Source organism: Aphelocoma coerulescens, chromosome 30, assembly GCF_041296385.1.
Source record: "Aphelocoma coerulescens isolate FSJ_1873_10779 chromosome 30, UR_Acoe_1.0, whole genome shotgun sequence".
In the NCBI taxonomy this organism is placed as follows: Eukaryota; Metazoa; Chordata; class Aves; order Passeriformes; family Corvidae; genus Aphelocoma; species Aphelocoma coerulescens.
In genome coordinates this window covers 90,736-116,901 of record NC_091043.1, presented here as the reverse complement: position 1 = coordinate 116,901, position 26,166 = coordinate 90,736, and the positions used below count along the sequence as shown (strand labels likewise).

General features: G+C 66.1%; 5 protein-coding genes across 10 annotated transcripts; 4 read left to right on the top strand and 1 right to left on the bottom strand.

Annotated features, from left to right (window-relative positions):
* The first annotated feature begins 307 nt into the window (after positions 1–307).
* On the top strand, positions 308–3,072 carry YJU2B (YJU2 splicing factor homolog B). The gene is made up of 10 exons (XM_068997921.1): positions 308–347; positions 735–779; positions 886–939; positions 1,203–1,285; positions 1,369–1,424; positions 1,527–1,587; positions 1,656–1,798; positions 2,007–2,179; positions 2,368–2,506; positions 2,598–3,072. Exons 2-10 carry the CDS (start codon positions 777–779, stop codon positions 2,993–2,995), a joined length of 1,110 nt encoding a protein of 369 aa, XP_068854022.1. The 5' UTR covers positions 308–347; positions 735–776; the 3' UTR covers positions 2,996–3,072.
* A 195-nt stretch (positions 3,073–3,267) lies between these two features.
* MRI1 (methylthioribose-1-phosphate isomerase 1) lies at positions 3,268–5,586 on the top strand. 2 transcript variants are annotated; one of them, XM_068997896.1, is made up of 6 exons: positions 3,268–3,324; positions 3,589–3,830; positions 4,147–4,319; positions 4,477–4,653; positions 4,933–5,157; positions 5,374–5,586. In XM_068997896.1, the coding sequence occupies exons 1-6, from the start codon at positions 3,283–3,285 to the stop codon at positions 5,502–5,504; spliced, it is 990 nt and encodes a 329-aa protein (XP_068853997.1). In that variant the 5' UTR covers positions 3,268–3,282; the 3' UTR covers positions 5,505–5,586. The 2 variants fall into 2 exon arrangements, with proteins under 2 accessions (XP_068853997.1, XP_068853996.1); XM_068997895.1 differs by having other exon boundaries at positions 3,268–3,414.
* Positions 5,587–10,984: 5,398 nt separating this feature from the next.
* Positions 10,985–11,881, top strand: C30H19orf53 (chromosome 30 C19orf53 homolog). Its single transcript, XM_068997919.1, has 3 exons — positions 10,985–11,170; positions 11,461–11,516; positions 11,612–11,881. The coding sequence occupies exons 1-3, from the start codon at positions 11,080–11,082 to the stop codon at positions 11,744–11,746; spliced, it is 282 nt and encodes a 93-aa protein (XP_068854020.1). The 5' UTR covers positions 10,985–11,079; the 3' UTR covers positions 11,747–11,881.
* Positions 11,882–13,823: 1,942 nt separating this feature from the next.
* NANOS3 (nanos C2HC-type zinc finger 3) lies at positions 13,824–23,152 on the top strand. Of its 2 annotated transcripts, XM_068998043.1 has the most exons (3): positions 13,824–14,020; positions 21,628–22,637; positions 23,070–23,152. In XM_068998043.1, exon 2 carries the CDS (start codon positions 21,846–21,848, stop codon positions 22,602–22,604), a length of 759 nt encoding a protein of 252 aa, XP_068854144.1. In that variant the 5' UTR covers positions 13,824–14,020; positions 21,628–21,845; the 3' UTR covers positions 22,605–22,637; positions 23,070–23,152. The 2 variants fall into 2 exon arrangements, with proteins under 2 accessions (XP_068854144.1, XP_068854143.1); XM_068998042.1 differs by lacking the exon at positions 13,824–14,020 and having other exon boundaries at positions 20,220–22,637.
* On the bottom strand, positions 22,600–26,120 carry BRME1 (break repair meiotic recombinase recruitment factor 1). 4 transcript variants are annotated; one of them, XM_068998040.1, is made up of 9 exons: positions 26,094–26,120; positions 25,775–25,816; positions 25,530–25,665; positions 25,378–25,447; positions 24,696–25,295; positions 24,243–24,563; positions 23,982–24,076; positions 23,810–23,884; positions 22,600–23,732 (listed from the first exon to the last, which is right to left on the bottom strand). In XM_068998040.1, exons 2-9 carry the CDS (start codon positions 25,803–25,805, stop codon positions 23,627–23,629), a joined length of 1,434 nt encoding a protein of 477 aa, XP_068854141.1. In that variant the 5' UTR covers positions 25,806–25,816; positions 26,094–26,120; the 3' UTR covers positions 22,600–23,626. The 4 variants fall into 4 exon arrangements, with proteins under 4 accessions (XP_068854141.1, XP_068854138.1, XP_068854140.1 ...); XM_068998037.1 differs by having other exon boundaries at positions 24,243–25,295; XM_068998039.1 differs by having other exon boundaries at positions 23,810–23,881; positions 24,243–25,295.
* Between the last annotated feature and the right edge of the window lie 46 nt (positions 26,121–26,166).

Below are 26,166 nucleotides of genomic sequence, written 5' to 3'. Positions count from 1 at the left end.
CCCGTCGCTGTGGACCCCGTTGGTATGAAGCACGTTGCTATGGAAACGGACGCGCTGAACGCTGTTGCTATGGGGTCCCCCGATGCTGTGGACCCCGTTGCTATGGAGCCCTCGCTGCGATATGCCCTGTTGCTATGGAAACCCGTTGCTATGGACCCCCGTTGCTACAGAGCTCCCGTTGCTACGGGCCGCCGTAAGTCACCGCGCTGCGGCGCCGCCAGAGATCGCGAACGCCGCGGGAGGGGCGGGGCCAACAGGAAGGTTCCCGCCCCCTCGTCGTGGCCGGGCCAATCAGCGCACGGTGATGGGCAGGAAGGGGCGGGGCCTGAGGAGCGCAGCCGGAAAAGGTCGGTGGGGACCGGGGGGTGCGCGCGGGGGCGATCCCGGTACAGCCCAGGGACCCCCGTACGGACCGGGGACCCCGGTGCGGAACGGGGACCCCGCACTGGAGCGGGGGGCCGCTCCCAGTATAGCCCGGTGACCCCAAACCGGGGGATAGCTGGTCGCAAGTAGAGACCAGTGACCCCAAACTGGGCCGGGGGCCGCTGCCGGTATAGACCAGTGCCCACTCGCCGCGTTCTGGGAGCGTGTTGGCCGGTGCTGTCTCCCGACCCCCTACCAGTACAAACCAGCGGCTGTTGTCCCCGCACCGGTGCCCCTGTCCCAGCACGGGCCCCGTTAACGCCTCCCAGTACGGGCCGAGGGCTCCCCAGTGACCTCCTCGTCGCCCCCAGGTTCTGCCCGTGCCGGTCGCGCGGCTCCAGAGACCCTCGGCCATGGTGAGTGCGGACGGGGCCACCTCAGCTGCGCTGGGACCACCGCGGCCACACCGGGGCCACCGTGGTCACCCCGTGGCCACCCCGTGACACCCCGATTTCCCCCCAGGGTGAGCGCAAAGGCACCAACAAATACTACCCGCCCGACTTCGACCCCGCCAAGGTGGGCTGGGGGGCTCGCAGGGTTAGGGAGGGGCTTTGAGGGGCTAGGGGCTGGCAGGGGGGGTTGGGAGGGATGTCAGGGAGATTTTAGGGGGATATTGGGGTGCTGGGGGAATGTCAGGTTGTGGGGAAGGTGGGACTTTGAGGGGCTAGGGGCTGGCAGGAAGGTTCAGGAAGCTGGGAGTGGAATTTTGGGGGGCTGGAAGGACATGCGGGGATTTTGGGGGGGCCGGCCCCCTCCCTGATCCTCCTTTTCCCCCTCAGCATGGCTCCCTCAACAAGTACCACCATAGCCACCCCCTGCGGGAGCGCGCCCGGAAGCTCTCCCAGGGCATCCTTGTCATCAGGTGAGAGGGGGGACACCCCAAAACGTTCCTTGTCACATCCCGGGGGCAGCACTGACACCCCCAAACCCTGCCTGACCCCCCAGGTTCGAGATGCCCTTTAATATCTGGTGCGATGGCTGCCAGAACCACATTGGGATGGGTGAGTTGCACCCCTGTTCTGGGGATTGGGGAGTTTTGGGAGGTCCCAAAGGGCCCCCACATCTGGGGGGGGGGGTGGTTTGACCCCCCCATCCCCCCACAGGTGTCAGGTACAACGCGGAGAAGAAGAAGGTGGGGAACTACTACACCACCCCTGTGTACAGGTGAGCCACAGCCCCTCCCTCACCTGCGGGGACGCCTGGGGACCCCCTGACCCGTATGCGCTCCCCAGGTTCCGGATGAAGTGTCACCTGTGCGTCAACTACATCGAGCTGCAGACGGATCCCGGGAACTGCGACTATGTCATCGTCAGCGGGGCCCGGCGCAAGGAGGAGCGTTGGGACCCCGGGGACAGCGCCCAGGTCCTGCCCACCAGTGAGTCCCAGTATGGCCCAGTGCCTCCACTCAGTCCCAGGGACCCCTGTCCTGGTGATTCCAGTCACTCCCAGTGGCTCCCAGTCGGGCCTGGCACAAGGATGAGCGCTGGGATGCAGGGACAGCGCCCTGGTCCTGCCCAGTCCCTCCCAGTGCCCCCAGTCCCTGCCAGTGCCCCCAGTGAGCCACGGTAATGGCATCCCCACAGCCCCGGAGCAGCGGGAGCGCTTGGCCATGGATCCCATGTTCCGGCTGGAGCACGGGGTGACAGACCGGGGGGTCCTGGAGCGCGCCACCCCCACCCTGACGCGGCTGCAGGAAGCTCAGGACGCCTGGAAGGACGATTTTGGCCTCAACAGCCGCCTCCGGAGGCGCTTCCGGGTCAGTGGGGAGGTCCAGGACCCCCAAATTTTCACTGGGGGACTCCGGGACCCCCAGATTTTCATTGGGGGACTCCGGGATCCCGAAAAGCCCAGCGGGGGGCTCCTGTCCACGCTGGAGTCTCCAGGACCCCCAGGCACCCCCGGGGGTCTCCGGGCCGTGCCCCCCAGCCCCGTCTCGTCCCCCAGGAGGAGAAGAAGACGCTGCGGGAGGAGGAGGAGGAGGCGGCAGCACTGCGGGCGAGGGCCGGGCTCAGCATCCCGCTGCTCCGCGAGGAGGAGGAGGATCGGCGCCTCGCCGCCCTGCTCACCCTGCGCGCCCCCGACTGTGCGTGGGGGGAGTCCCGGGGGGGTTCCCGCGGCGGTCCGGGGCGGCCCCGCGCCCCCCCTGACCGCCACCCGGCCCTGTCCCCCCACAGCCTACGAGGAGAAGCAGCGGCTGAAGCGCTCCGAGATCTCCCAGCGCTCCTGGTTCGCCCAGGGCACGGCCCGAGCGGGCGGGGGGGCCCTCCAGAAATTGGCTTTGGGGGCGGGGCGAGCGCCGAGGGGACCCCCGGGCCCCCCTCCGACCCCCGCCGGGCTCGGCATCGTGCGGCGGCGGGCGGGGGAGGACGGCGGGGGGGCGGAGGGGCTGCCCCGGGGGAGCTCCGAGGCCGGGTCGGACCCGCCCGGTGCCGCCCCCCAGGCTGAGGGAGCCCCGCCGGACGCCCCCGGTGCCGCCCCCCAGGCTGGGGGAGCCCCCCCGGGCCCCCCCGCTGCCGCCCCCGCCCCGTCCCTCGTCGCCGACTATTCGGACTCCGGCTCCGAGAGCCCCTGAGCGGGGTTTTGGGGGGCTGGACCCCCCCCCCCCCGGCCTGGTCTGGGTGGGCGCCGAGCCCCCTGCCCACCCCGAGACCCCCCCCCCCCCCGTTATTTATACCCCCGAGGAGCCCAACATTAAAAGCTGTCGGTGGCCTGTCGTGAGTGTCGCATGTCGCGCCATGGGACCCCCGCTCCGGATCGCGACTCCCCTCCCTCCCCCGGCCCTCCCCGCGCTTCGGTCCCGCCGTGACGCCGCCGAGGGCGGTCCCGTCGCCCCGGAAGGGGCGGTGTAGCGGTGTCGCGATGGCGCTGGAGTCGCTGCGGTACCGGCGTGGCTCCCTCGAGGTGCTGAACCAGCGGCTGCTGCCGGGGCAGCTCCGCTACGAGCGGGTGGGGGGCGTGGAGCGGGCCTGGGGCGCCATCCGCGACATGGAGGTGAGGGGAGACCCCCCCCCAGTGCCCCCGACCCCCTCTGAGCCCCCGGTCCTGGCCCCGTCCCCAATCACCCCCGCCTCTCCCTTCCCCCCACCCACCTCAACCACCCCCTTGTTTGGGGAACTCCCAAATCCGCCCGGGAAGTGCTCAGGGGCTGTTCTGTGCCCCCCCCAGGTGCGGGGGGCTCCGGCCATTGCCCTGCTGGGCTGCCTGAGCCTGGCCGTGGAGCTGGCGGGGGGCGCCGGGCCCTCCGATGATTTGGGGGCCCTGGAGGAGTTTGTGGGGCAGAAATTGGGGTTCCTGCTCAGCGCCCGCCCCACGGCCGCCAACCTGGGCCGCGAGGCCGAGCGGCTCCGGACGTTTGTCCGGCAGCAGGTGGAGACCCCCGGTGTCACCCCCCAGCAGCTGCGGGAGAGGTAACGGGGGTGAGCGGAATTTGGGGGGCGCTGGGGGGCTGGGAGGTGGTGGTGGGGGGTGTTGACGTCAGTATTGTGGATCCCCAATATTGGGGGAAGTTGGGGGGCTGGGAGAGGTCTCAGGTGGTTCCTGGGATCCCTCTGGGGTGGATTTGGGGTGTTGAGGGGGGGTCCTGAGGTGGTCCTGGGGTGGATTTGGGGTTCCAGGTGCCCTTGGGGTGGGTTTGGGTGTTGAGGGGGGTCTCGGGATCCCCTGGGGTGGGTTTGGGGTTAGGGTTGGGGGGGTCACACCCACCGTTTTTCCCTCCCTTCCCAGCATCATTGAGTACATCGAGGGGCTCCTGGAGAAGGACCGGAGGGACAATCGGAACATTGGGGCGCACGGGGCGAGCGATATCCTGGGGAGGGTCCCGGGGGGTGGCCCTGTCACCCTCCTGACCCACTGCAACACCGGGACCCTGGCGACAGCGGGCTACGGCACCGCCCTGGGTACTGGAGGCACTGGGGGGCTACAGCACCGCTCTGGGTACTGGGAGCACTGGGGAGCTCAGTGTCGCCCATTTCCCCCAGGGCTTGTGCGGAGGTCTCTATGGCAGGGGGAGGTGTCTCTATCGCGGAGTCCCTGACATGTCCCCCGTGTCCCCAGGTGTCGTGCGGGCCCTGCACCAACGTGGGTCTCTGTCGCGCGTGTTCTGCACCGAGACACGGCCCTACAACCAGGGCTCGCGGCTCTCGGCACTTGAGCTGCGCCACGACGGCATCCCTGTCACGTTAATCGCCGACAGCGCGGCCGCCGTCACCATGAGGGAGCGGGGAGTGCAGGGTGAGGGGTGGTGGGGGCCGGGGGGACACACGGAGGGGGTGACACGGGAGGGGGATGGGGACAAGGGATGGGGAGGGGAAACAGGATAGGGAGGGGACACAAGATGAGGAGGGGACGCAGGGCAGGATGGGGACAAGGAGGAGGGACACGGGATGGGTGACAGAGGCTGGGGACAGGTGACATGGGAAAGGACTGGGACAAAGAGGGGGGGCACAGGGAGGGGACGTGATGGGGGCAGGTAACAAAGGACAGGTCCCCCTGACCCCGTTCTGTCCCTAGCCGTGGTGGTGGGCGCTGACCGCGTGGCTGCCAACGGGGACGTGGCCAACAAGATCGGGACGTTCCAGCTGGCGGTGGCTGCACGGCACATGGAGATCCCCTTCTACGTGGCCGCCCCAAGCAGCACCTGCGACCCCACGCTGGCCTCGGGCCGCCTGATCCCCATTGAGGAGCGGCCGGGGACAGAGCTCACCCAGCTCAGGGGCGTCCTCCTGGCTGACCCTGGTGGGTGCCACGCATCGCGGGCGTCCTGGGGTGTCTCATTTGGGCAGGTCAGGGTGTCACAGACCCCAGGGTGGGTTGGTGTCTAGGGATGGGGGTTCCCTGATGGGTCAGGGGGTCCTATATGAGGTGGGGCGGTCGCATTTGGGTCAGGGGGTCCTGACAGCCTGGGGTCGCTGCCAGAGCCCCTCTGACCCCGTGTCCCCCCTCCTCCTGCAGACGTCGATGTGTGGAACCCCGCCTTTGACGTCACGCCGCATGAGCTCATCACGGGGGGCATCATCACGGAGTGGGGGGTCTTCGCCCCCTCCGAGGTGTGCCGGGCGCTGGCGGAGCGGGGGGAGCAGTGACAGATTCCGGTGTAGCCCGGCAGGCTTTGCAGCAATAAAGCCCCGGTGTACCTAAGGCTGCCGGCAACCTTGGCGGCAAAAACGCCTCGATGTTTCCTGGTAGACTTTGCAGCAGTAACGCCTCGGTGTATCCCGGCAGGCTTTGCGGCAATAAAGCCCCGGTGTATCCCGGCAGGCTTTGCGGCAGTAATGCCCCGGTGTATCCCGGCAGGCTTTGCGGCAAAGCGCCTCGGTGTATCCCGGCAGCCTTAGCGGCAAAGCGCCTCGGTGTATCCCGGCAGGCTTTGCGGCAGCGACGCCTCGGTGTATCCCGGCAGCCTTAGCGGCAGCGAGGCCCCGGTATATCCCGGCAGCCTTAGCGGCAAAGTGCCTCGGTGTATCCCGGCAGGCTTTGCGGCAGTAACGCCCCGGTGTATCCCGGCAGCCTTACCGGCAAAGCGCCTCGGTGTATCCCGGCAGGCTTACCGGCAATAACACCCCGGTAAATCCCGGCAGCCTTTGCGGCAGTAACGCCCCGGTGTATCCCGGCAGGCTTTGCGGCAATAAAGCCCCGGTAAATCCCGGCAGCCTTAGCGGCAAAGTGCCTCGGTGTATCCCGGCGTGCCGCACGCTCCGCCCCGCCGGTTCTCGGCCTGCTCCGGCCCTAACGCGGAAGTAGCGGCGATGGCACAGGGCCGGCCCAAGGTGGCGGCCAAGCGTCCCAAGGCGGCCGCGGCGGCGGCGGCACGGGGTACTCGGGGCCCGAGGAAGGGAGGTAAGGTGGGTCCCAGGGCCGGGGATCAGCGACGCCCCGGTGTATCCCGGCAGCCTTGGCGGCAGCGAGGCCTCGGTGTATCCCGGCAGACTTTGCGGCAGCGAGGCCTCGGTGTATCCCGACAGCCTTAGCGGCAGCGAGGCCCCGGTGTATCCCGGCAGGCTTTGCGGCAGCGACGCCCCGGTGTATCCCGGCAGCCTTAGCGGCAGTAACGCCCCGGTGTATCCCGGCAGCCTTAGCGGCAATAAAGCCCCGGTAAATCCCGGCAGCCTTAGCGGCAAAGTGCCTCGGTGTATCCCGGCAGCCTTAGCGGCAATAAAGCCCCGGTAAATCCCGGCAGCCTTTGCGGCAAAAACGCCTCGGTGTATCCCGGCAGCCTTAGCGGCAAAGTGCCTCGGTGTATCCCGGCAGGCTTTGTGGCAGTAACGCCCCGGTGTATCCCGGCAGGCTTTGCGGCAGTAATGCCCCGGTGTATCCCGGCAGGCTTTGCGGCAATAAAGCCCCGGTAAATCCCGGCAGCCTTAGCGGCAAAGTGCCTCGGTGTATCCCGGCGTGCCGCACGCGCCGCCCCGCCGGTTCTCGGCCTGCTCCGGCCCTAACGCGGAAGTAGCGGCGATGGCGCAGGGCCGGCCCAAGGTGGCGGCCAAGCGTCCCAAGGCGGCCGCGGCGGCGGCGGCACGGGGTACTCGGGGCCCGAGGAACGGAGGTAAGGTGGGTCCCAGGGCCGGGGATCAGCGACGCCCCGGTGTATCCCGGCAGCCTTGGCGGCAGCGAGGCCTCGGTGTATCCCGGCAGACTTTGCGGCAGCGAGGCCTCGGTGTATCCCGACAGCCTTAGCGGCAGTAACGCCCCGGTGTATCCCGGCAGGCTTTGCGGCAAAGTGCCTCGGTGTATCCCGGCAGGCTTTGCGGCAGTAAAGCCCCGGTGTATCCCGACAGCCTTTGCGGCAGTAACGCCCCGGTGTATCCCGGCAGCCTTAGCGGCAATAAAGCCCCGGTAAATCCCGGCAGCTTTTGCGGCAGTAATGCCCCGGTGTATCCCGGCAGACTTTGCGGCAGTAACGCCCCGGTGTATCCCGGCAGGCTTTGCGGCAATAAAGCCCCGGTAAATCCCGGCAGCCTAAGCGGCAAAGTGCCTCGGTGTATCCCGGCAGGCTTTGCGGCAGTAACGCCCCGGTAAATCCCGGCAGGCTTTGCGGCAGTAACGCCCCGGTGTATCCCGGCAGGCTTTGCGGCAATAAAGCCCCGGTAGATCCCGGCAGCCTTAGCGGCAAAGTGCCTCGGTGTATCCCGGCGTGCCGCACGCGCCGCCCCGCCGGTTCTCGGCCTGCTCCGGCCCTAACGCGGAAGTAGCGGCGATGGCGCAGGGCCGGCCCAAGGTGGCGGCCAAGCGTCCCAAGGCGGCCGCGGCGGCGGCGGCACGGGGTACTCGGGGCCCGAGGAACGGAGGTAAGGTGGGTCCCAGGGCCGGGGATCAGCGACGCCCCGGTGTATCCCGGCAGCCTTGGCGGCAGCGAGGCCTCGGTGTATCCCGGCAGACTTTGCGGCAGCGAGGCCTCGGTGTATCCCGACAGCCTTAGCGGCAGCGAGGCCCCGGTGTATCCCGGCAGGCTTTGCGGCAAAGTGCCTCGGTGTATCCCGGCAGGCTTTGCGGCAGTAAAGCCCCGGTGTATCCCGACAGCCTTTGCGGCAGTAACGCCCCGGTGTATCCCGGCAGCCTTAGCGGCAAAGTGCCTCGGTGTATCCCGGCAGGCTTTGCGGCAATAAAGCCCCGGTAAATCCCGGCAGCTTTTGCGGCAGTAATGCCCCGGTGTATCCCGGCAGACTTTGCGGCAGTAACGCCCCGGTGTATCCCGGCAGGCTTTGCGGCAATAAAGCCCCGGTAAATCCCGGCAGCCTAAGCGGCAAAGTGCCTCGGTGTATCCCGGCAGGCTTTGCGGCAGTAACGCCCCGGTAAATCCCGGCAGGCTTTGCGGCAGTAACGCCCCGGTGTATCCCGGCAGGCTTTGCGGCAATAAAGCCCCGGTAAATCCCGGCAGCCTTAGCGGCAAAGTGCCTCGGTGTATCCCGGCAGGCTTTGCGGCAATAAAGCCCCGGTAAATCCCGGCAGCCTTAGCGGCAAAGTGCCTCGGTGTATCCCGGCAGGCTTTGCGGCAATAAAGCCCCGGTAAATCCCGGCAGCCTAAGCGGCAAAGTGCCTCGGTGTATCCCGGCAGGCTTTGCGGCAGTAACGCCCCGGTAAATCCCGGCAGGCTTTGCGGCAGTAACGCCCCGGTGTATCCCGGCAGGCTTTGCGGCAATAAAGCCCCGGTAAATCCCGGCAGCCTTAGCGGCAAAGTGCCTCGGTGTATCCCGGCAGGCTTTGCGGCAGTAACGCCCCGGTAAATCCCGGCAGGCTTTGCGGCAGTAACGCCCCGGTAAATCCCGGCAGGCTTTGCGGCAATAAAGCCCCGGTAAATCCCGGCAGCCTAAGCGGCAAAGTGCCTCGGTGTATCCCGGCAGGCTTTGCGGCAGTAACGCCCCGGTGTATCCCGGCAGGCTTTGCGGCAATAAAGCCCCGGTAAATCCCGGCAGGCTTTGCGGCAGTAACGCCCCGGTAAATCCCGGCAGGCTTTGCGGCAATAAAGCCCCGGTAAATCCCGGCAGCTTTTGCGGCAGTAAAGCCTCGGTGTATCCCGGCAGGCTTTGCGGCAATAAAGCCCCGGTAAATCCCGGCAGGCTTTGCGGCAGTAACGCCCCGGTGTATCCCGGCAGGCTTTGCGGCAATAAAGCCCCGGTGTATCCCGGCAGCTTTTGCGGCAGTAACGCCTCGGTGTATCCCGGCAGGCTTTGCGGCAATAAAGCCCCGGTAAATCCCGGCAGCCTTAGCGGCAAAGTGCCTCGGTGTATCCCGGCAGGCTTTGCGGCAATAAAGCCCCGGTAAATCCCGGCAGGCTTTGCGGCAGTAACGCCCCGGTAAATCCCGGCAGCCTTAGCGGCAAAGTGCCTCGGTGTATCCCGGCAGGCTTTGCGGCAGTAACGCCCCGGTGTATCCCGGCAGGCTTTGCGGCAATAAAGCCCCGGTAAATCCCGGCAGCCTAAGCGGCAAAGTGCCTCGGTGTATCCCGGCAGGCTTTGCGGCAGTAACGCCCCGGTGTATCCCGGCAGGCTTTGCGGCAATAAAGCCCCGGTAAATCCCGGCAGCCTTAGCGGCAAAGTGCCTCGGTGTATCCCGGCAGGCTTTGCGGCAATAAAGCCCCGGTAAATCCCGGCAGGCTTTGCGGCAGTAACGCCCCGGTAAATCCCGGCAGGCTTTGCGGCAATAAAGCCCCGGTAAATCCCGGCAGCCTAAGCGGCAAAGTGCCTCGGTGTATCCCGGCAGGCTTTGCGGCAGTAACGCCCCGGTAAATCCCGGCAGCTTTTGCGGCAGTAATGCCCCGGTGTATCCCGGCAGACTTTGCGGCAGTAACGCCCCGGTGTATCCCGGCAGGCTTTGCGGCAATAAAGCCCCGGTAAATCCCGGCAGCCTAAGCGGCAAAGTGCCTCGGTGTATCCCGGCAGGCTTTGCGGCAGTAACGCCCCGGTAAATCCCGGCAGGCTTTGCGGCAGTAACGCCCCGGTGTATCCCGGCAGGCTTTGCGGCAATAAAGCCCCGGTAAATCCCGGCAGCCTTAGCGGCAAAGTGCCTCGGTGTATCCCGGCAGGCTTTGCGGCAATAAAGCCCCGGTAAATCCCGGCAGCCTTAGCGGCAAAGTGCCTCGGTGTATCCCGGCAGGCTTTGCGGCAATAAAGCCCCGGTAAATCCCGGCAGGCTTTGCGGCAGTAACGCCCCGGTAAATCCCGGCAGGCTTTGCGGCAATAAAGCCCCGGTAAATCCCGGCAGCCTAAGCGGCAAAGTGCCTCGGTGTATCCCGGCAGGCTTTGCGGCAGTAACGCCCCGGTGTATCCCGGCAGGCTTTGCGGCAATAAAGCCCCGGTAAATCCCGGCAGCCTTAGCGGCAAAGTGCCTCGGTGTATCCCGGCAGGCTTTGCGGCAATAAAGCCCCGGTAAATCCCGGCAGGCTTTGCGGCAGTAACGCCCCGGTAAATCCCGGCAGGCTTTGCGGCAATAAAGCCCCGGTAAATCCCGGCAGCCTTAGCGGCAAAGTGCCTCGGTGTATCCCGGCAGGCTTTGCGGCAGTAACGCCCCGGTAAATCCCGGCAGGCTTTGCGGCAATAAAGCCCCGGTAAATCCCGGCAGCTTTTGCGGCAGTAACGCCTCGGTGTATCCCGGCAGGCTTTGCGGCAATAAAGCCCCGGTAAATCCCGGCAGGCTTTGCGGCAGTAACGCCTCGGTGTATCCCGGCAGGCTTTGCGGCAATAAAGCCCCGGTAAATCCCGGCAGCCTTAGCGGCAAAGTGCCTCGGTGTATCCCGGCAGGCTTTGCGGCAATAAAGCCCCGGTAAATCCCGGCAGCCTTAGCGGCAAAGTGCCTCGGTGTATCCCGGCAGGCTTTGCGGCAATAAAGCCCCGGTAAATCCCGGCAGGCTTTGCGGCAGTAACGCCCCGGTAAATCCCGGCAGGCTTTGCGGCAATAAAGCCCCGGTAAATCCCGGCAGCTTTTGCGGCAGTAACGCCTCGGTGTATCCCGGCAGGCTTTGCGGCAATAAAGCCCCGGTAAATCCCGGCAGGCTTTGCGGCAGTAACGCCTCGGTGTATCCCGGCAGGCTTTGCGGCAATAAAGCCCCGGTAAATCCCGGCAGCCTTAGCGGCAAAGTGCCTCGGTGTATCCCGGCGTGCCGCACGCTCCGCCCCGCCCCGCCGGTTCTCGGCCTGCTCCGGCCCTAACGCGGAAGTAGCGGCGATGGCGCAGGGCCGGCCCAAGGTGGCGGCCAAGCGTCCCAAGGCGGCCGCGGCGGCGGCGGCACGGGGTACTCGGGGCCCGAGGAAGGGAGGTAAGGTGGGTCCCAGGGCCGGGGATCCCGGGGAACGGTGTAGGGGGACAGGCGGGCTGGGGGTCCACGGATCGCTCAGGGGAGCCCCGGGAGGGCGAGAGGTGGCCTCAGGACTCTGGAGTGAAAGGGAGGCTCTGGAGGTGGCGGGTGTGTCCCATAGAAGTCCTGGTGGTCTCCGCTGCCCTCCCTGGGGTCTCTTGCGGGGACTCGCGGCTTCTGGGAGCTCGGGGTTGTCAGTGGGGGGGGTCCCGGGGATCTCTCGTGTCTCAGCCCAGCCACCCTCTCCACAGGTCGCACCATCGCCCCGAAGAAGCTCCGTGTGATCCAACAGCAGAAGCTGAAGAAGGTGGGGGGGGACGCGGCAGGTTTTGCGGGATCCCGAGGGGTCTGGGGGAATCCATCTGTGCCCCCCTAACCCCCCCGTGCTTCCCCCCCCCCCAGCGCCTGGAGGTCGGGATCCGGATGCGGATCGAACAGGAGACGGTGCAGCGCGCGCAGGGCGGCCTCCCCAAAAAGCTGGCCCTGGTCACGGCGCCAGGCCCCGCCAAGAGCAAAGCCAAGAAGGGCCGCGGCTGAGACCCCCGGGGAACGCCCTCTGAACCCTCCTTCAGTGACCTCCCCGAGGATCTGCGGGACTCCGGGCTGTTCTCAGTCCCTCATCGTTGTTTAATAAAAGGGATTTGTGGGCGGCGGTCCCCCCCGCACCCCCGACGCTGGTGTCTGATTAGGGGGGGCCCGGGATGTGGTCGGAGAGGGCTTGGGGAGCTCCTGGAGGAGAGATTTGGGGAGGGGGGTGGACATCGGTGTAGCCCCGAGATCGGGGGACCCCTGGGGGGTGTTACTTTATCCCCCCGGAGGGTTCTGGGGGGAGGGTGTCCGTGTCTCTGGGGCTGGTCCAGGTATTCCTGGGGGGTCTTCAGGGACGATCTCGGGGTCTCGGGGGGGGGTATAATTGCATCCAGTGGGGGGGATCCCGATGTTCTCGGGGGGTGTTTCTGGGGGGTCTCGGTGTCTTCATGGGATTCTGGGGGTCCCTGAGAGGTTCCTGGGGAGGGGTCTCGAGGAGGTCCCGGTGTCCTTAAAGCGGGACTAGGGGGAAGTGTTAGTGTTCCTCGGGGTTCCCGGTGTCTCTGCGGGTGCTCTCAGAGGGGTCTCCATGGATCGCCGGGCCCGTGGGGGGATCCCAGCCCCCCCCCCGTTTCCCGGCGCCGCCACAACTTTATGAATGGATCGCCAGGTCCCGCCCCCGCTCCGCGCTGATTGGTGCGCCGCGGCCTGACTGGCAGCTCGTCCCGCCCCGCGTTGATTGACAGCGGAGGGAGCCGCGGCAGCCAATGGGAGCAGGGCGGGGGCGGGGCCAGGGCCCCAAGGCACCACGCCCCCCCGGGCGGGGCAGAGACACGTGGGCGCCTCCCCTCCCCCACAGCGGGTGTGGCCGGCGAGGGCGTGGTCTGCACAAAAGCCCCGCCTCCAATGACGTCAGGGAAATTCCCTGGAATCGGCGCCGCCGGGTTTATTTTGGGAAACAAACAGGGAACGATTGGGGGAGGGGCCGGACGCCGGAGCCCCCCCCGGGGCCTCGCGTGGGGCGGGGCCCCCCAGACCCCTCCAAACCCCTCCCGTGACTCACCCACAGCCGGGGGGGCCGCGGCCGCCGCTGCCGGGGCTCGCCCGGGACCGGGGGGGGAAAGCGGGGGGGGGAAGACGGGGACCAGCAGCCGCGCCCCACAACTCCCCCGGGGCGCCTCCACAAAATCCCATGAACCCCCAGAAACCCCCCACTACCCCCCCCAGCACCCCACGAACCGCCTGTGCCCCCACACTGCCTCCCACCCTCCCCTCGACACTCCCCACCCCCTCCTAGCACCCCCCCATCAGCCATGGTTCCAACCGTGCTGAAGGGTCCCTGCTCCCTCCCCCCACCCCCAAATTTCTGGGTAACCCCTCCAGGGATTTTGGGGTCTCGGTGCTGTGGAAGATCCTGCGGGTCCCGGTGAGCTCGGGGAGAGCGATGGACATGTGGGACCGGAGGCTTTGAGGGGTCCTCAGGGGGGGTTGGAGGGTTCAGGGGGAACTGGGGACACCAAGGGGGGTGTCGGGGTGCGGGGGCCCGACCCCTGTTCCTGCTGAACTGAGCCAGTTTATCCAAAGCAACTGCAAATCAGCTCAGCGGGCACCGGGGGCAGCGCCCGGGTGGGGCCAAGGGGCTTCGGGGGGGTCCTGGGGGTCCCCCAGGGTGTTGAGCGGTCCCGTGGTGCTTTTGGGGATTCAGCATCCAGTGGCACTCGGGGGGCTTGGGGGAGCTCAAGGGGATTCAGGGGGAACCCGGAAAGGGGCTCCAAGGGTTTTGGGGGGGACTGGGAGAGCCCCAAGGGTTTGGGGGGCCCCGGGGAGCCCCCGTTGTCTGGGTGAGGGGGGCGGGAGGCGGAACTTAGCCACTGTGAACATGGCGCGGCTGGACTCTGTTCACAGGTGGGCTAAGCCCTGCCCCCGGCCCCCAAAACCCCCCCCAGCACCCCAAAACCACCCCCACGGCACCTATGCAGCCCCCCACCTGCACCCTGCACCCAAACTCCCCTAAACCCCTCCCCCAAGTCTCCAGGACCCCCCCCAAACCCCCTCCCCTGGCCCTGCCCGGCGTGGTGGTGGGGGCTGGGGCCCGTTGGAAATCCCTGGCAATGTGATTTTGGGCAAAAACGGTAAAAAATCCCATCGCCAGGAACCCCGGCGGGCGGCAGCGGGGAGCAGCGGTGTCGGACATTCAGAAATCCCAGTGACGGTCCCGGTGCTCCCACGGTGTCATCTCAGTGTCGAGGCCGGACCCGGTGCCACCTGTGGGAATGTCGGCAGGTTGGTGGGGATTCACCCCTGGGGGGGCTCCAAGTGTTTTGGGGGAATCTGGGGGGTCCCAGGGCAGCGGAGTCTCTGTGGAGACGGGCACATGGTGGCACTGGGCCATGCCCTGGGGGGACACGGGAAGGGTAGCAGGACCGGGACAGGACTGGGACATGGCAAGGGGACACGGGACTGGGCCACGGTACTGGGACACAGCACCGGGACATGTGTGGCTCTCCCCAGTCCCAGCACCACAACACCCATCACCAGTCTGCGGCGTGAAACGTGTCCCCAGCCGTGCCACGTCCCCAGTGTCCCCTCGGTGTCCCCATGGCAGGATAGCCACTCTGGGACCCCCTGGATCTCCCTAATTGGCCGGGACCCACGTCCCCCGGTGCCATTAGTGTCACCATGTCCCCGTCAGCGCATGTTGGGACCCCCGTGGCCTCCAGGCCGTAGCCGTTGGTCACACTGGCACGGCCCCGGTGTCCCCAGCACTGGTGGCCATGGTGGCTCTGGGGCTGGTGGCCGCGGTGGCCCTGGCACTGGTGTCCCTAGTGTCCCCGGGACCGGGGCTCTGCAGGCGCCATGTGGGACCCACGAGGCCCCGCCCGGTCGTGACATCAGCGTCGTCACGACAACGGGGCGACTTCAAAGGGAATCGGGTGGAACCGGCCCAAAAAATGGGGGTAAACAGCGGCGGCGGCACCGACACGGGGCCGGGGGGCCCGGGGGACTCCGGGAGGGCTCGAGGGGTGCCCCGACCCCAGGTCCCCACGGGGGGGGTGGCGACAGTTGCGACGGTGACGGCCCCCCGGTGCCAGTGGGGCCCAGCTGTCACCGGTGCCAGCGGTGGCGACACCGACAGAAGGCCGGGAGGGGTCCTGGGGGGTCCGGGGGTGGCCAGATCCGGGGGTCCACGGGGCAGGGGAGGAGGGGCCACAATGGTTACGACAGCAACAGCCCTTTGGTGCCACCAGCCCCACTGGCACCGTGGGCACAGCCCGGTGCCCCCCAAGTGTGGGGCGGGGGGTGACCTCGTGTCTGGGAGTGGCCCGGATTTGGGCCCCCCCCGGGTTTTGGGGTGTCTCCCCCCGGTTTTTTGGGCCCCCCCCCCCCCGATTTTGGGGGCCCCTCCCGGTGCCCCCCCGGCGCCAGGGCGGTGCCGGCCCGGCCGCCCCGACCGGCTCCCGCGGCCCCGGGCGGGGGCGGCCCCGGCGGGGGGGGCGGGGGGTGCCCGGTGCCAAAATTCCCACCTTCGTCCCCAAAACAGGAGTGGGAAAAAGCAGCGGCGCCGCCCATCGCCTGCGGAATGCAGGAACAGGGGTGGGATGGGGGGGTCAGGAGGTTTTGGGGGTCCGTGGGTTGGGGGGCTGATATGGGGGGGCGGTTTGGGGGTCCGATGTCAGAGCGGTTGGGGGGCTGAGGGGGTCCCTGGCTGGGTGTGTTGTGGGGGCGGGGGGGCTCTGTGTGTTGGTGGTCCCAAGGCCCAAGAGATGAGGCCAGGGGTGCCGTGGATTCTGGGGGTCCCAAGGCTGGGGCGCGGCAGGTCTGGGGGGTCTGATGCCGCGGGGGTCCGCGGGGCTGGGGGTCCAATGCCGGAGACTGCTGCAGGTCTGGGGAGAGCCGGTACCGAGTGGATTTGGGGGTTCCCAGAGCCGGGGGGTCGGTGGGTTTCGGGGTTCCCAGGCCGGGAGGGGTCTGGGATTTGGGGGTGTGATGCCAGGTGGGTCTTGGAGTTCCCAGACCGGAGGAGCTCCGTGGGTTTCAGGGTTCCCAGGCTGGGGGGAATCTGAGATTTGGGGTTCCCAGGCTGGAGGAGGAGGGGGGGGCGGATCTGTGGGTCTGGGGGTTCTCAGGCCGGGGGGGGTCTGGGATTTGGGGTTCCCAGGCCGGGGCGGCTCCGGCGTCGCGCGGGCCAAGCGGGGGCGGGGGCGGGAAGGGGCCGCCCCGTCCGCGCCCGTCGGCGCCGGGGGGAAAGGATGAATCACCGCCCGGCGCCACCGTCCCCCCGGCCCCCCCGGCCCCCGCCCCGCGAGCAGGCCCGGAGCCCCCAGACGCCCCCCCGGGACCCCCCGGACACCTCTCGGACGCCCCGCACCCCCCTGCCCGCCCCTCGCCAGCCTCGGGCCGTCGATGGCCGTGGCGGTGCCGCCGCCACCCCCGGGGGGAATCCGGAGGGATCCGGTGGGATCTGGCGGGACCCCGCGGCCCTTCCCGCCATCCCCACGCCGGGCACGAGGCCACGGCCGCGGCCCCTCTCCCGCCGCCCCGGAACCTTCCGGGGGTCCTGCGGGGCCGTTACTCACCGGGAGCGGCGGCCGGGGGTCCCGGGGGGCCCTGGGGGGGGAGGCCGGGCCGGGGGGGGGGCTCCGGGGGCTCCCGGGGGCTCCCCAAGTCTCTGACTTTTACTCCAAGAAGGGAAACGCTTTTAAACGCTTCGCTCCGCCCCGGGAGCGACGAGGCCGCGGCGGCGGAGGGGAAGGGGGGGGGGAGGGGGGGGAGGGACCGGGGCCGCCTCCGCCCGCCCCGGGACCGCCCCGGGACCGCCCCGACCCCGCAACCCCCCTCACTGAACCAGCACCGGCCCCGAGCCCGCCCCGCCCCGGGCCCGGATCCCCGCACGGCCCCGCAGCGGCGCTGGGATGAGCCCGGGTGGGCAAAGGAGCGGCGGTGGCGAGGAGCCACGTGCCCCGTAGAAAGGGGGCTTTGGAGCCCCATAGCAGGGGGGGCCCATGTGCCCCATGGCGAGGGGGTTCGGAGCCTCATGGCAAGAGTGATGTGTGCCCCATGGAGAGTAGGCTCAGTGCCCACAGAAAGGGATCCTGGTGCCCCATGGCACAAGGGCTCAGTGATCCATGGCACAGGAGCTGTGTGCCCCACAGAAAGGGGACTGTGTGCCCCACGGCATAGGGGCCATGTGCCCCACAGAAAGGGGGTTTGGTGCCCCATGGCAAGGGGGCCATGTGCCCCATGGCACAGGGGCTGTGTGCCTCACAGAAATGGGGTTCAGTGCCCCATGGCACAGGATCCACAGGATCCTTGCACCCCACAGTGAGTAGCTCCTGTGCCCCATGGCTGGGGGCCTGGACGCCCCACAGCAAGTGCCTGGGTACCCTGTGGCCGTGGGGCGCCACAAGGCGCTGGTGGGGCCGGGGGGGGAGCCGGGGGTCACCATGGCGATGCTGCACACACAGACATTAAACAGAGTTTTATATCGGAAGTAGCGAAACCACAACGCGTCACCGTGGCTGCGGCGCCAGCCCTGCCCCACACCCCTTGGCCCTGCCCCACGGCCCTACCCCACAGCCAGCCCTGTCACACACCCCCAGCCCTGTCCCGCAGCCCACCCCATAGCCCCCTGCCCCATAGACTGTCCCATAACCCCCCTGCCCCACGGCCAGCCCTGCCCCATAGACTGCCCCACACCCCCCATACCCACCTGCCCCCTAGCAGTGGGGCAGGACGGGCACCCCAGTGCGCCCCAGTGCCTCCCAGAGTCCCCCAGGCCTTTCCTGGTCCCACCCCACATCTGGCAGTGGCTGCACATCTGGGACAGAGCAACACTCCCCCCCCACCTTCGCCAGCTGCTAATTTTAAACACGGGACCCCCCCGGCCTCCCGCGGGCCCCCGGCCCTGCTCAGGGTCGGGCATGGAACATGGAACACGGAACGGGGAACGTGGCACAGGAAACACAGGACATGGGAACAGAGAACACGGGACACAGAATGCTGAACGCAGCACATGGCGCTGCCAACACGCAGCACACGCATGTGCCCACATGTGGCCATGCACACCTGCACGCACATGCACAGCTGTGCACACCTGAGCACACTTGCACATGCTTGCACACGTGTGTTCACACCCGCACAGGCCCAGGGCAGCACCGTGGTGGCCGTGTCAGGTTGCTGTCGACCCCACAATGGCCACAGTGGCTGTGCTGAGGCCCTGCTGGGACCGTGGTGGTCATGCCAGGTCCCTGTTTGTCACGAGTAGCCATGGTGGCTGTGCTGGCTTCCTGTGAGTCCCACGGTGGCCCTGCTGGGTGCCTGTGTGGCCGTGGTGGCCGTGTGGGCTCCCTGTGGCCCAGGGCTCGGCGATGCCCTTTCTAGGCAATGGCAGCAGCCGGGCCATCGCCCACGCGCCGCCGGCACATTCCTCCCGCCTGAGTCAGCCTGGCCGGGAGGAGCGGGAGCGGCAGTGGGGCCGGCACGGCCCGGGCACGGCACAACAGGGCATGGCATGGCACTGACACGAGTGTCACCACCGTGGAACAACAGGGCACAACATGGCAGTGACACGGGTGTCACCAGCAGGGCACGGCATGGCACTGACATGGCTCAACATGGCACTGACACGGGTGTCACCAGCAAAGAACAACAGGGCACAACATGGCACTGACACGGGTGTCACTGGCATGATGTGGATGTGGACATGGACCAACATGGCACATGTGTGTCACTGACACGGCACAGACACGGCACCACACACGTGTGCCCAGGGAGCCCTGGCACTGAGGGAACTGGGAGCACTGGGCTCAAGGCACTGCAGAGACTGGCAGCCCTGGACCTTGGGCACTGCAGTGACTGGAAGCACTGGGGGGGAGGCACTGGGCCGGGATTTCCCTTTCCTCCCCCCCCCACTCCCTCCTAGCTCCTTCCTTCCTCGGCCTGGGCAACGCCTGGACGCCCCGGATCCACTGGATCCCCTCAGATCCCAGGGACGCCCAAGATGCCCCCAGCATCCCCAGCCACCCCTGGCTTCTGTCCCCCTCCAGGGGCTCCGAGGGCCTGCGGTGCCTTTGCTCGGGAGTGCGGCTGGGGGCTGCGGATCGGTGGGTCCCTGCCGTGGGTCAGTGGGGGGCAGAGCTGTGGGTCCGTGGGTCCCGAGGCGTTCCTGTCGCAGGTCCCAGCGTTGCCACGCGACGCTGTTTTGGCGGGGCTGAGTCACGGCCGTGACTCACCGGCAGCCCCGGGACCGGCACCACCGGGCGGGGCCACCGGAGGCGGCCCTGCGGGGGCCGGGGGTAGCCCAGGGGGTATCCCCCGGGGGGAGGGTGCCTGGCACCTCCCAGGGCACGAGGCAGAGGGGTGATGGGCACCCACGGGCCCCCCAGCAACCGTACCACCCCCCTGCAACCACGGGGCCCCCTGCACGCCCAGGCTCCCTCCCTGCACCCCTGGGTGCCCCCCGGGCCCTCTCTGCACCCCCAGACCCCCCTTCACCCTGAAGCCTCCCCGAATCTTTGTGTCTCCCCAGATGCCTCCGCTGTGGTCGGGGGGGCCCCGGGGGATCCCGATGCTGCGGGGGAAAGGGGGGAGGAGGCCCCGGGGGCCCCCGGTGCCGCGGGTGGGGGGCACGGGGGGGGGGGGTGAGTCAGGGCCCAGCCACGCGCCCGTGAGTCACCCTGGGGTGGGATCGGCGGGTCTGGACAAAGGCGCTTTCACAGGAATGGGCCCCCCCGACACCCCCGCAGACTCCCCCAAACCCTTAGGGCCCCTCCCGGCCCCTGCTGGGTGTTTGGGGGGGCATCACCCTCTCCCCCTGTCCTACCCCCGTCCCAGCATCAAGCCCCGACTTGTAGGGGCCGGTGAGTCACCGCAGCCGGGCGGGGCCGGGCCGGGGGTTGTGGCATAGCTGGGGGCACCGGGACCACCGGGAGGGGCCGTCGGGACCCCCGGGACAGGGCACAGGGACCATCGGGACCCCCGGGACCGCCAGGATGGGGCAATGGGACCACGCTGGGGTGGCCCGGGGATGAAGAGGCGGAGCGCATATGCCACCGTGTGCGACCGTGTGCCTCCCCACGTGCGACGAGTGGCTCTACCGGCCCCCGCCTTCCCGTGCCTCAGTTTCTCCGCTCACATCATGCCAGACTGTGCCGTGCCACGAAGCCCCTGCGCTCCCCAACTATCTCGGGGAGAGGCTGTCGCGCTGGCTGGGGTCTGCTGGAGGGAACACGGGACTCCCCCTCTCCAGACCCTCCCGACCCCCCCTGCCCAGCTCGCAGGGGTTAAACGCGCCCACCGCCCCTTTAAGGGGAGGGGCTGAACGGGGCGGGGGGGGGGAGGGTGGCCGGTGGGGCTGGCGGCCAATCAGCGCCGAGGAGGCGGCGCGTGCGCCCAAGGGGCGGGGCCGCCGGCCTGAGCGGAGCCCCCCCTCCCGTCAGAGCCGGGGGCACCTCGGGACCCCTGGGGGCACCTCGGGACCCCTGGGGACACTGCGGGACCCCTGGGGACACCGCGGGACCCCTGGGGGCACCTTCGGACCCCTGGGAACAACGCGGGACCCCTGGGGACACCCCACCCACACCGGGGGTCACAGAGTTTCCCTAGCCCCCGGGCATCCCGGGACAAGAGGCGCTTTGGGGTCAAATCCGGGGGAATTGGGGTTCAGCCGGTCAATGACAACCCCCCGACCCCCCAGTTTATTCCCTTTTTCCCATTTCTCACTCCAGAAGGGGCTGCGGTGGCTCCTGGGAATATGCTGGGATTCGCTTGATGCTGGGATTGGGTTTGGCGTGAATTAGCCTTGGATTCGGTGCCTCGTTAGGGAGGGATCCTGGCGGGATTCCTGAGGGATAACTGGGGAGAGGTAATGCCAGGAGCAGGGTCGGATGCCGCTGGGAGATGGAGAACAGGTTTGGATCCCTGGTCCCCTCTGGGTGAGGAGGGATGAGGCAGGATCCCCACCGGATGGACAACAGGGACAGATCCTGGATCCTGCAGGAGAACAGGGGATGAGAGCAGATCCCAGACTCCAGTGGGAGATGGAGGACAGATCCTGGGTCCTGCAGGCAGGTGGGGGATGAGGCTGGATCCTGGTGGATGGAGGATCCACCAGGGGATGGGGGACAGCGTCAGATCCCAGCTCCTGCCAGTGAATCCCAGTGCCGTGGAGGCTGTCGGTGAGTTTGGGGTAAAATCGCCGACTTTCGAGTGTGTCCTGCCGCCCCCCAGAGCATCCCGAGGATCCTGGTGATCCTCACTAGGGAGGAATTTCCCAAACTCGTGGATTTCCTCCGTCAGGAGGTGCCAGTGCCCCTCAGGTGCGGAGCTTCTGAAGTACCGAAAATCCCCAATCTTCCCCTAAAATCCAGATGCTCCGGGATTCCTGGTGTCAGGAAAATGAATTCACAAACACCAGATGTTTATGTCCAAAAAGGAGACAGAGGAGTCCTGTTACTTCATTCGAATAAAGGGAGAGGCCATGGGGCATTCCCCTGAAGTCTCCCAAACTGTTAGATGCAGCCTCCTTTTTATCCTAATTTCCCGGCCACATCACCCTCTTCCCCGTTGGCTGAGGTACTTGAGATGTACAGAATTTCCGAATCGCTTAATACAGACCCCCTTCTAATGTGTACCCCCCCTTTTTCTTTTCCTGTGGAATTTATGGTTCCCCCCTTCGCTTCTTTCGCCTCTCAGTATCTAGCTTTTACCTATCAGCAGACCCATAGTTCGTTTCTAAAGACAAATCTATCTCATTCCTTTCACCAGGAAGCCCTGGGGCGGGGTGGGGAGGTTTTTAGTCAAGAGTGATTTACCCAAATCGCGGTCATTAACTTCAATCCCGGCGATTTACCCAAATCCCGTCGATTTACCCAAACGCCGGCGCCTTCCAGTCGGGAAGGGGACGGCGCAAACTCCTCCTGGAGCCGGGCCTGGGCGGTTCTTTCGGCTGCACTGGGCACGTGCAGCGGCCTAGGAAAACTGGGAGTACTGGGACCCAGCACGTGGAGCTCCGTCCAGCCCCGAACCGCGGGCACCGGGAGCAGCGGCGGCACCGGGAGCAGCATCAGCACCGAGTACAAGGAGGTTGGGAGCACTGGGAGAGAGCACTATGGTGTCCAGCCCCACGCCACCAGCAACACTGGCAGAACCAGCCCCATGCCACACCGGGAGCACCGGGAGCACCGGGAGCACCAGAAGCATCTGGAGCAAGGAGCCACACCCAGCCACGAGCAGTGTGGGGAGCACCACTGGCGTGAGAAGCGGTATCTGTCCCCACGCCACACCGGGAGCACTGCAATGCTGTGGTGTCCAGCCTCGGGCTGGAAGCATGAGAGCGCTGCAGTATCCCACCCCACCCCACACTGGGAGCCCTGAGACCCCCATCCCGCTGCAATGCACGGAACCCACAGGCCAGTTCGACATGTGGCGGGACTACCTGGGGCTGGCGGCCATGGTGGCCGCGCTCCTCCGTGACCCCCCAGGCCTTGAGGACCCCTCGCCGCCCCTGGGGCCCCTGGCTCCGTGTGCTGGGCCAGCTCCACGTGCGGGGCCAGCTCCGTGTGCTGGGCCAGCTCCACGTGCGGGGCCAGCTCCGTGTGCCGAGACAGCTCCGCGTGCTGGGCTGGCCCCATGCTCGTTCTGCAAGCACAACGGGGAGGCCCCGGGTGTGTACCGGAGCCACAGCTTGCGGGATGCCCACGGCCGCCTGCAGTGCCCGGTGCTGCGCAGCTACGTCTGTCCCCAGTGCGGGGCCACTCAGGACCGGGCCCACACGCGCCGCTTCTGCCCTCGCACGCACCGTGGCTACACCTCCGTCTACTCCCGCCCGGTGTGCGCCGGGAAGAGGCAGGGGAACACCAGGATGTAGCCAAGAGATGGAGGATCCTTTGTCACCGCACAGGTACTGGTGGGGTGTGGTATGCTGGTGATGCCATGGCGTATGTGGCACAGCCAAGCCTGGGTTCATCCCAGGGTGGGATTCCCATGAGGAATCTCATCGTGGAATTGGCACTGATGGAGGGAAGGGGGCACACCAGGAAGTAGCCGAGGGATGGAGGATGCCACATCCCCATGCAGGTACTGGAGAGTTTGTGGATCCAAGCCTGGATTTAGCCAGGAACAGGATTCCCATGAGGGAATCTCACCGGGGAGTCAGAGCTAAAGGAAGGAGGGGGCACTGGGAAACAGGTGACGTAAGGACAGAGACACACTTGGAGCCTGGGTTTGCCCAGGACGGGATTCCTGCAAGGAATCTCATCAGGGATTGGGCACTAATCATGGGGTGCATGCTGGTGCTTCCCAGTACTCCCGCCTCTCCTGGCTTCTCTTCCAGGGACTTCCTCAGAAGATGAGACCGTGGCTCAGCGCTTCCCACTGGGACCAGTCTCCCCAGTTTGTGCGACTTTGTGCCGCCTGCCAATGTCGTAGGACCTGGAAGAGTCGGTCTGGCCGGATTTGGGCACTGCCAGCAGGGCCAGTTCTGTTTTGTGTTGGGTTTGAGTTTTGAGTTCTGAATTTTGGTTAATCCCAGGCCAGAAAAGGGCTGCTTCTCCAGGTGCCAGAGCCATTACTGGATGTTCTGAGCTGGACTATTGAGTTTTGGTTAATCCCAGCCCAGGAAGGGGCCGGTGCTCTGGGTGCCGGAGCCGTTACTGGATGTTCTGGGTTGGATTGTTGAGTTTTGGTTAATCCCAGGCCAGGAAGGGACTGGGAGGGGGCCAGTGGTCCAAGTGTTGGAGCCTTTACTCAAGCACTGGGGCTGTTACTGAGCATTTTGGGTGGGTTTGGTGGGATTTGTTCACCCATGATGGCAGGAAGAGCCTGGCATTTAGTGCTGGAGGGTGGTTTATTCCCATTGTGTCCATCAATAAATGGTTATTCCTGATGTCCCTACCCCTCTTTCCAGCGGCTCCCACTGGGCACTGGCCTCCGGCCACGTCGTGGCTTTTGCCTCCGGAGCAGCTCCAGTCCCCGGCAGGCACCCATGGCCAGGCGGCTGTGGGGAGACATGGGCATCACCCAGGGGTGCTGGACCCCCAATCCCAGGGAAATCCAAGTGGATTTGGGACTTACTTGAGGTCTGAGAGCTCCCGGATCAGCCCGCGGATGACATCGGTCGCATCTGCTGGTTCTGTGGCCCTGGCACTGCTGGGAGAAGGAGAATCAGGATCTTCCTACTCCTCAAATCAGGAATTTCAGTCAAAATCAGGATTTTATTCCTGCCCTAGGGTCTGGATCCACCCACCTTTCCCATGGCTGTACCGGGCTGTTCCCCATGGATCTGGTGTGGATCTGGCCTCTGGTGTCCCATGGCTGCTGCCCAGCAGCATCTGGGAATGGCTGCAGGGAAAGAAAAGAGCTGAAGATGGAGCCCAGGGGGATGTGGAGGGTCCCAGTTGAGGTGGGGAGGGGTCTCTGGGTTCCAGTTTAGGATGGGGAGGGGTCCCTGGATCCCATCTTGGGGGCATGTCTCAGTTTGGGTGGGGAGGGGTCATCCCAGTTTTACCTTCTCCATTGGGAGCTCTGGGCTGGTCCCTTCCTGGTGGTCCTGAGGCTCGGTGCTGGTGGCTGCTGGATCCAGTCCCAGTGTCACCATACTGGAATTGCCACCCTCAGCATTCCCACTCTTGCAATTCCTGCTCTCTGTGTCCCCTCCACCGCTCTGGGGATCTCTGGGACAATCCGGTGACCCCGTGTCCATGCTCAGGGCAATCCCAGTGCCACATCCCTCCTCCAGGGCACCTTTTTCCCCCTCTCCCTCTGCATCCGGCACCTCCGAACTCTCTGCAGGGGCTGTGTCCTTCACCGTGTCCTCAGGGCTGGATCCCTGTGCTCCAGAATTTCCTTGTTTTGGTGATTCCAGCTGATTCTCTCCTGCCCCATCCCAAATTCCCTGTTTCAGTGGCTCCAGCTGCTCATCTCTTGCCCTATCTACGTCTGAAATTCCTGGTTTCACTACCTCTGGACACTCCTCTCCTGCGCCATCCAAAATTCCGTGTGTTGGTGTTTCCAGCTGCTCCTCTGCTGCCCCATCCACCTCAGGAAGTCTTGGTTTTGGTGATTCCAGCTGATCCTTTCCTGTTCCATCCAAAATTCCCAGTTTCAGTGAGTCCAACTGCTCTTCTCCTGCTCCATCTGCCTCTGGAATTCTCAGCTGGGGTGACTTCAGCTGCTCCTCTCCTGCTCCATCCCCCTCCAAAATTCCAAGCTGGGATGATTCCAGATAATTCTGTCTCATTCCATCCAAAATTACATGTTTCACTGACGCTGGGGGCTCCTCTCCTGCCCCATCCACCTCCAAAATTGCTGGTTTTGGTGATTCTGGACCATTCTCTCCTGCCCCATCCCAAATTCCTGGTTTTGGTGACTCCAGATCATCCTCTCCTGCCCCATCCAAAATTCTTACTTTTAGTGACTCCAGCTCATCCTCTCCTGTCCCATCCGCTTCCAAAATTCCCAGCTGGGGCAATTCCAGATGATTCTCTCCCATCCCATCTGAAATTCCCTGTTTCGGTGATCCCGGTGCTCTGCCGCCTCCGATTCCCTTGTCTCTCCCTTCCTGAAAAAACACATTAAAAACCCCAGTTTGGGAAGTTTTTCCCTCTACTGGTTGTGAACACCATGCTGGAGGCTTTCCATACCTGCGAGGCTCTGGCTCCATGCTCTTCCACATGGATTCCCTCTGGATCCACCTTGCCACTGCTGTTCTTGCTGTTGGACCCAGCAAATCCCATTGGGCTGGACCTGGATGGATCCAGCCCAGGTCATTCACCCCCCAGTCCCCTCCCGTTACCTCGCCTGGGGGTCCATCCCAGCAGGATCTCCATCAGGATTATTGCTCTGGGAGGGAATAGGCACAGCTGAGCTGGCAGCTCCCGGAGCTTCCTGAAGGATCCGCTTGGCTTTGGGAGCATGGAATTTCCTGTTGCCTGTTGTGGGGAGGAAAGAGAGTCCCAATTTGGATGTGGAGGAGTCCCAGTTGGATGGAGAAGGGTCATTTTGGGCCCAAACTGGGACATTTGGGCATTTCCCAGTTACCTGGGAGTGGGTGGGTCCTGCGCTTCCCCATCCTGGTGCTACCTGGGAGGCACATGGAGCAGCCCCAAATTACCCCAGCCCCCTATTACTCCAACCCCTCTCATACCCCCCTATTTCCTCTCAGGCCCAGCAGCCATTTTCCCCCCCAGCTCTCCACCCCCTCAGCCCAATCAATATCCCCCAGGCTGCCCAAAGCCACAACCGCAACAGAAAGCCCTAAACCCTCCAGGCTTGAGTTAAAAACCGTGGAATTTCCGCCGATTTCCCCCATTTCCGTCGATTTCCACCCGATTTCCCACCTCCCCACGGGCCCCCTCACACTTTTCCCGCCTTTTTCCCGGCGAGCCGGAAGTTACAGTTCTCCTCCCGCGCCTCCAAGCGAGACGCAACCG

Bases quoted from the DNA above. Each gene is read 5' to 3' on its own strand.
- C30H19orf53 (XM_068997919.1), top strand. From the start codon at position 11,080: ATGGCGCAGGGCCGGCCCAAGGTGGCGGCCAAGCGTCCCAAGGCGGCC. The intron at 11,171-11,460 runs GTAAGGTGGGTC...CCCTCTCCACAG, and splicing joins TCGGGGCCCGAGGAAGGGAG to GTCGCACCATCGCCCCGAAG. The intron at 11,517-11,611 runs GTGGGGGGGGAC...CCCCCCCCCCAG, and splicing joins AACAGCAGAAGCTGAAGAAG to CGCCTGGAGGTCGGGATCCG.
- NANOS3 (XM_068998043.1), top strand. From the start codon at position 21,846: ATGGTGTCCAGCCCCACGCCACCAGCAACACTGGCAGAACCAGCCCCA.
- BRME1 (XM_068998037.1), bottom strand. From the start codon at position 25,805: ATGGGGAAGCGCAGGACCCACCCACTCCCAG. The intron at 25,448-25,529 runs GTAACGGGAGGG...TGGGTCCAACAG, and splicing joins GGGATGGACCCCCAGGCGAG to CAAGAACAGCAGTGGCAAGG. The intron at 24,077-24,242 runs GTAAAACTGGGA...CTTTCCCTGCAG, and splicing joins CAGAGCTCCCAATGGAGAAG to CCATTCCCAGATGCTGCTGG.
- MRI1 (XM_068997895.1), top strand. From the start codon at position 3,283: ATGGCGCTGGAGTCGCTGCGGTACCGGCGTGGCTCCCTCGAGGTGCTG. The intron at 3,415-3,588 runs GTGAGGGGAGAC...TGCCCCCCCCAG, and splicing joins GCGCCATCCGCGACATGGAG to GTGCGGGGGGCTCCGGCCAT. The intron at 4,654-4,932 runs GTGAGGGGTGGT...TTCTGTCCCTAG, and splicing joins GAGGGAGCGGGGAGTGCAGG to CCGTGGTGGTGGGCGCTGAC.
- YJU2B (XM_068997921.1), top strand. The intron at 940-1,202 runs GTGGGCTGGGGG...TTTCCCCCTCAG, and splicing joins CCGACTTCGACCCCGCCAAG to CATGGCTCCCTCAACAAGTA. The intron at 1,799-2,006 runs GTGAGTCCCAGT...GCATCCCCACAG, and splicing joins CGCCCAGGTCCTGCCCACCA to CCCCGGAGCAGCGGGAGCGC.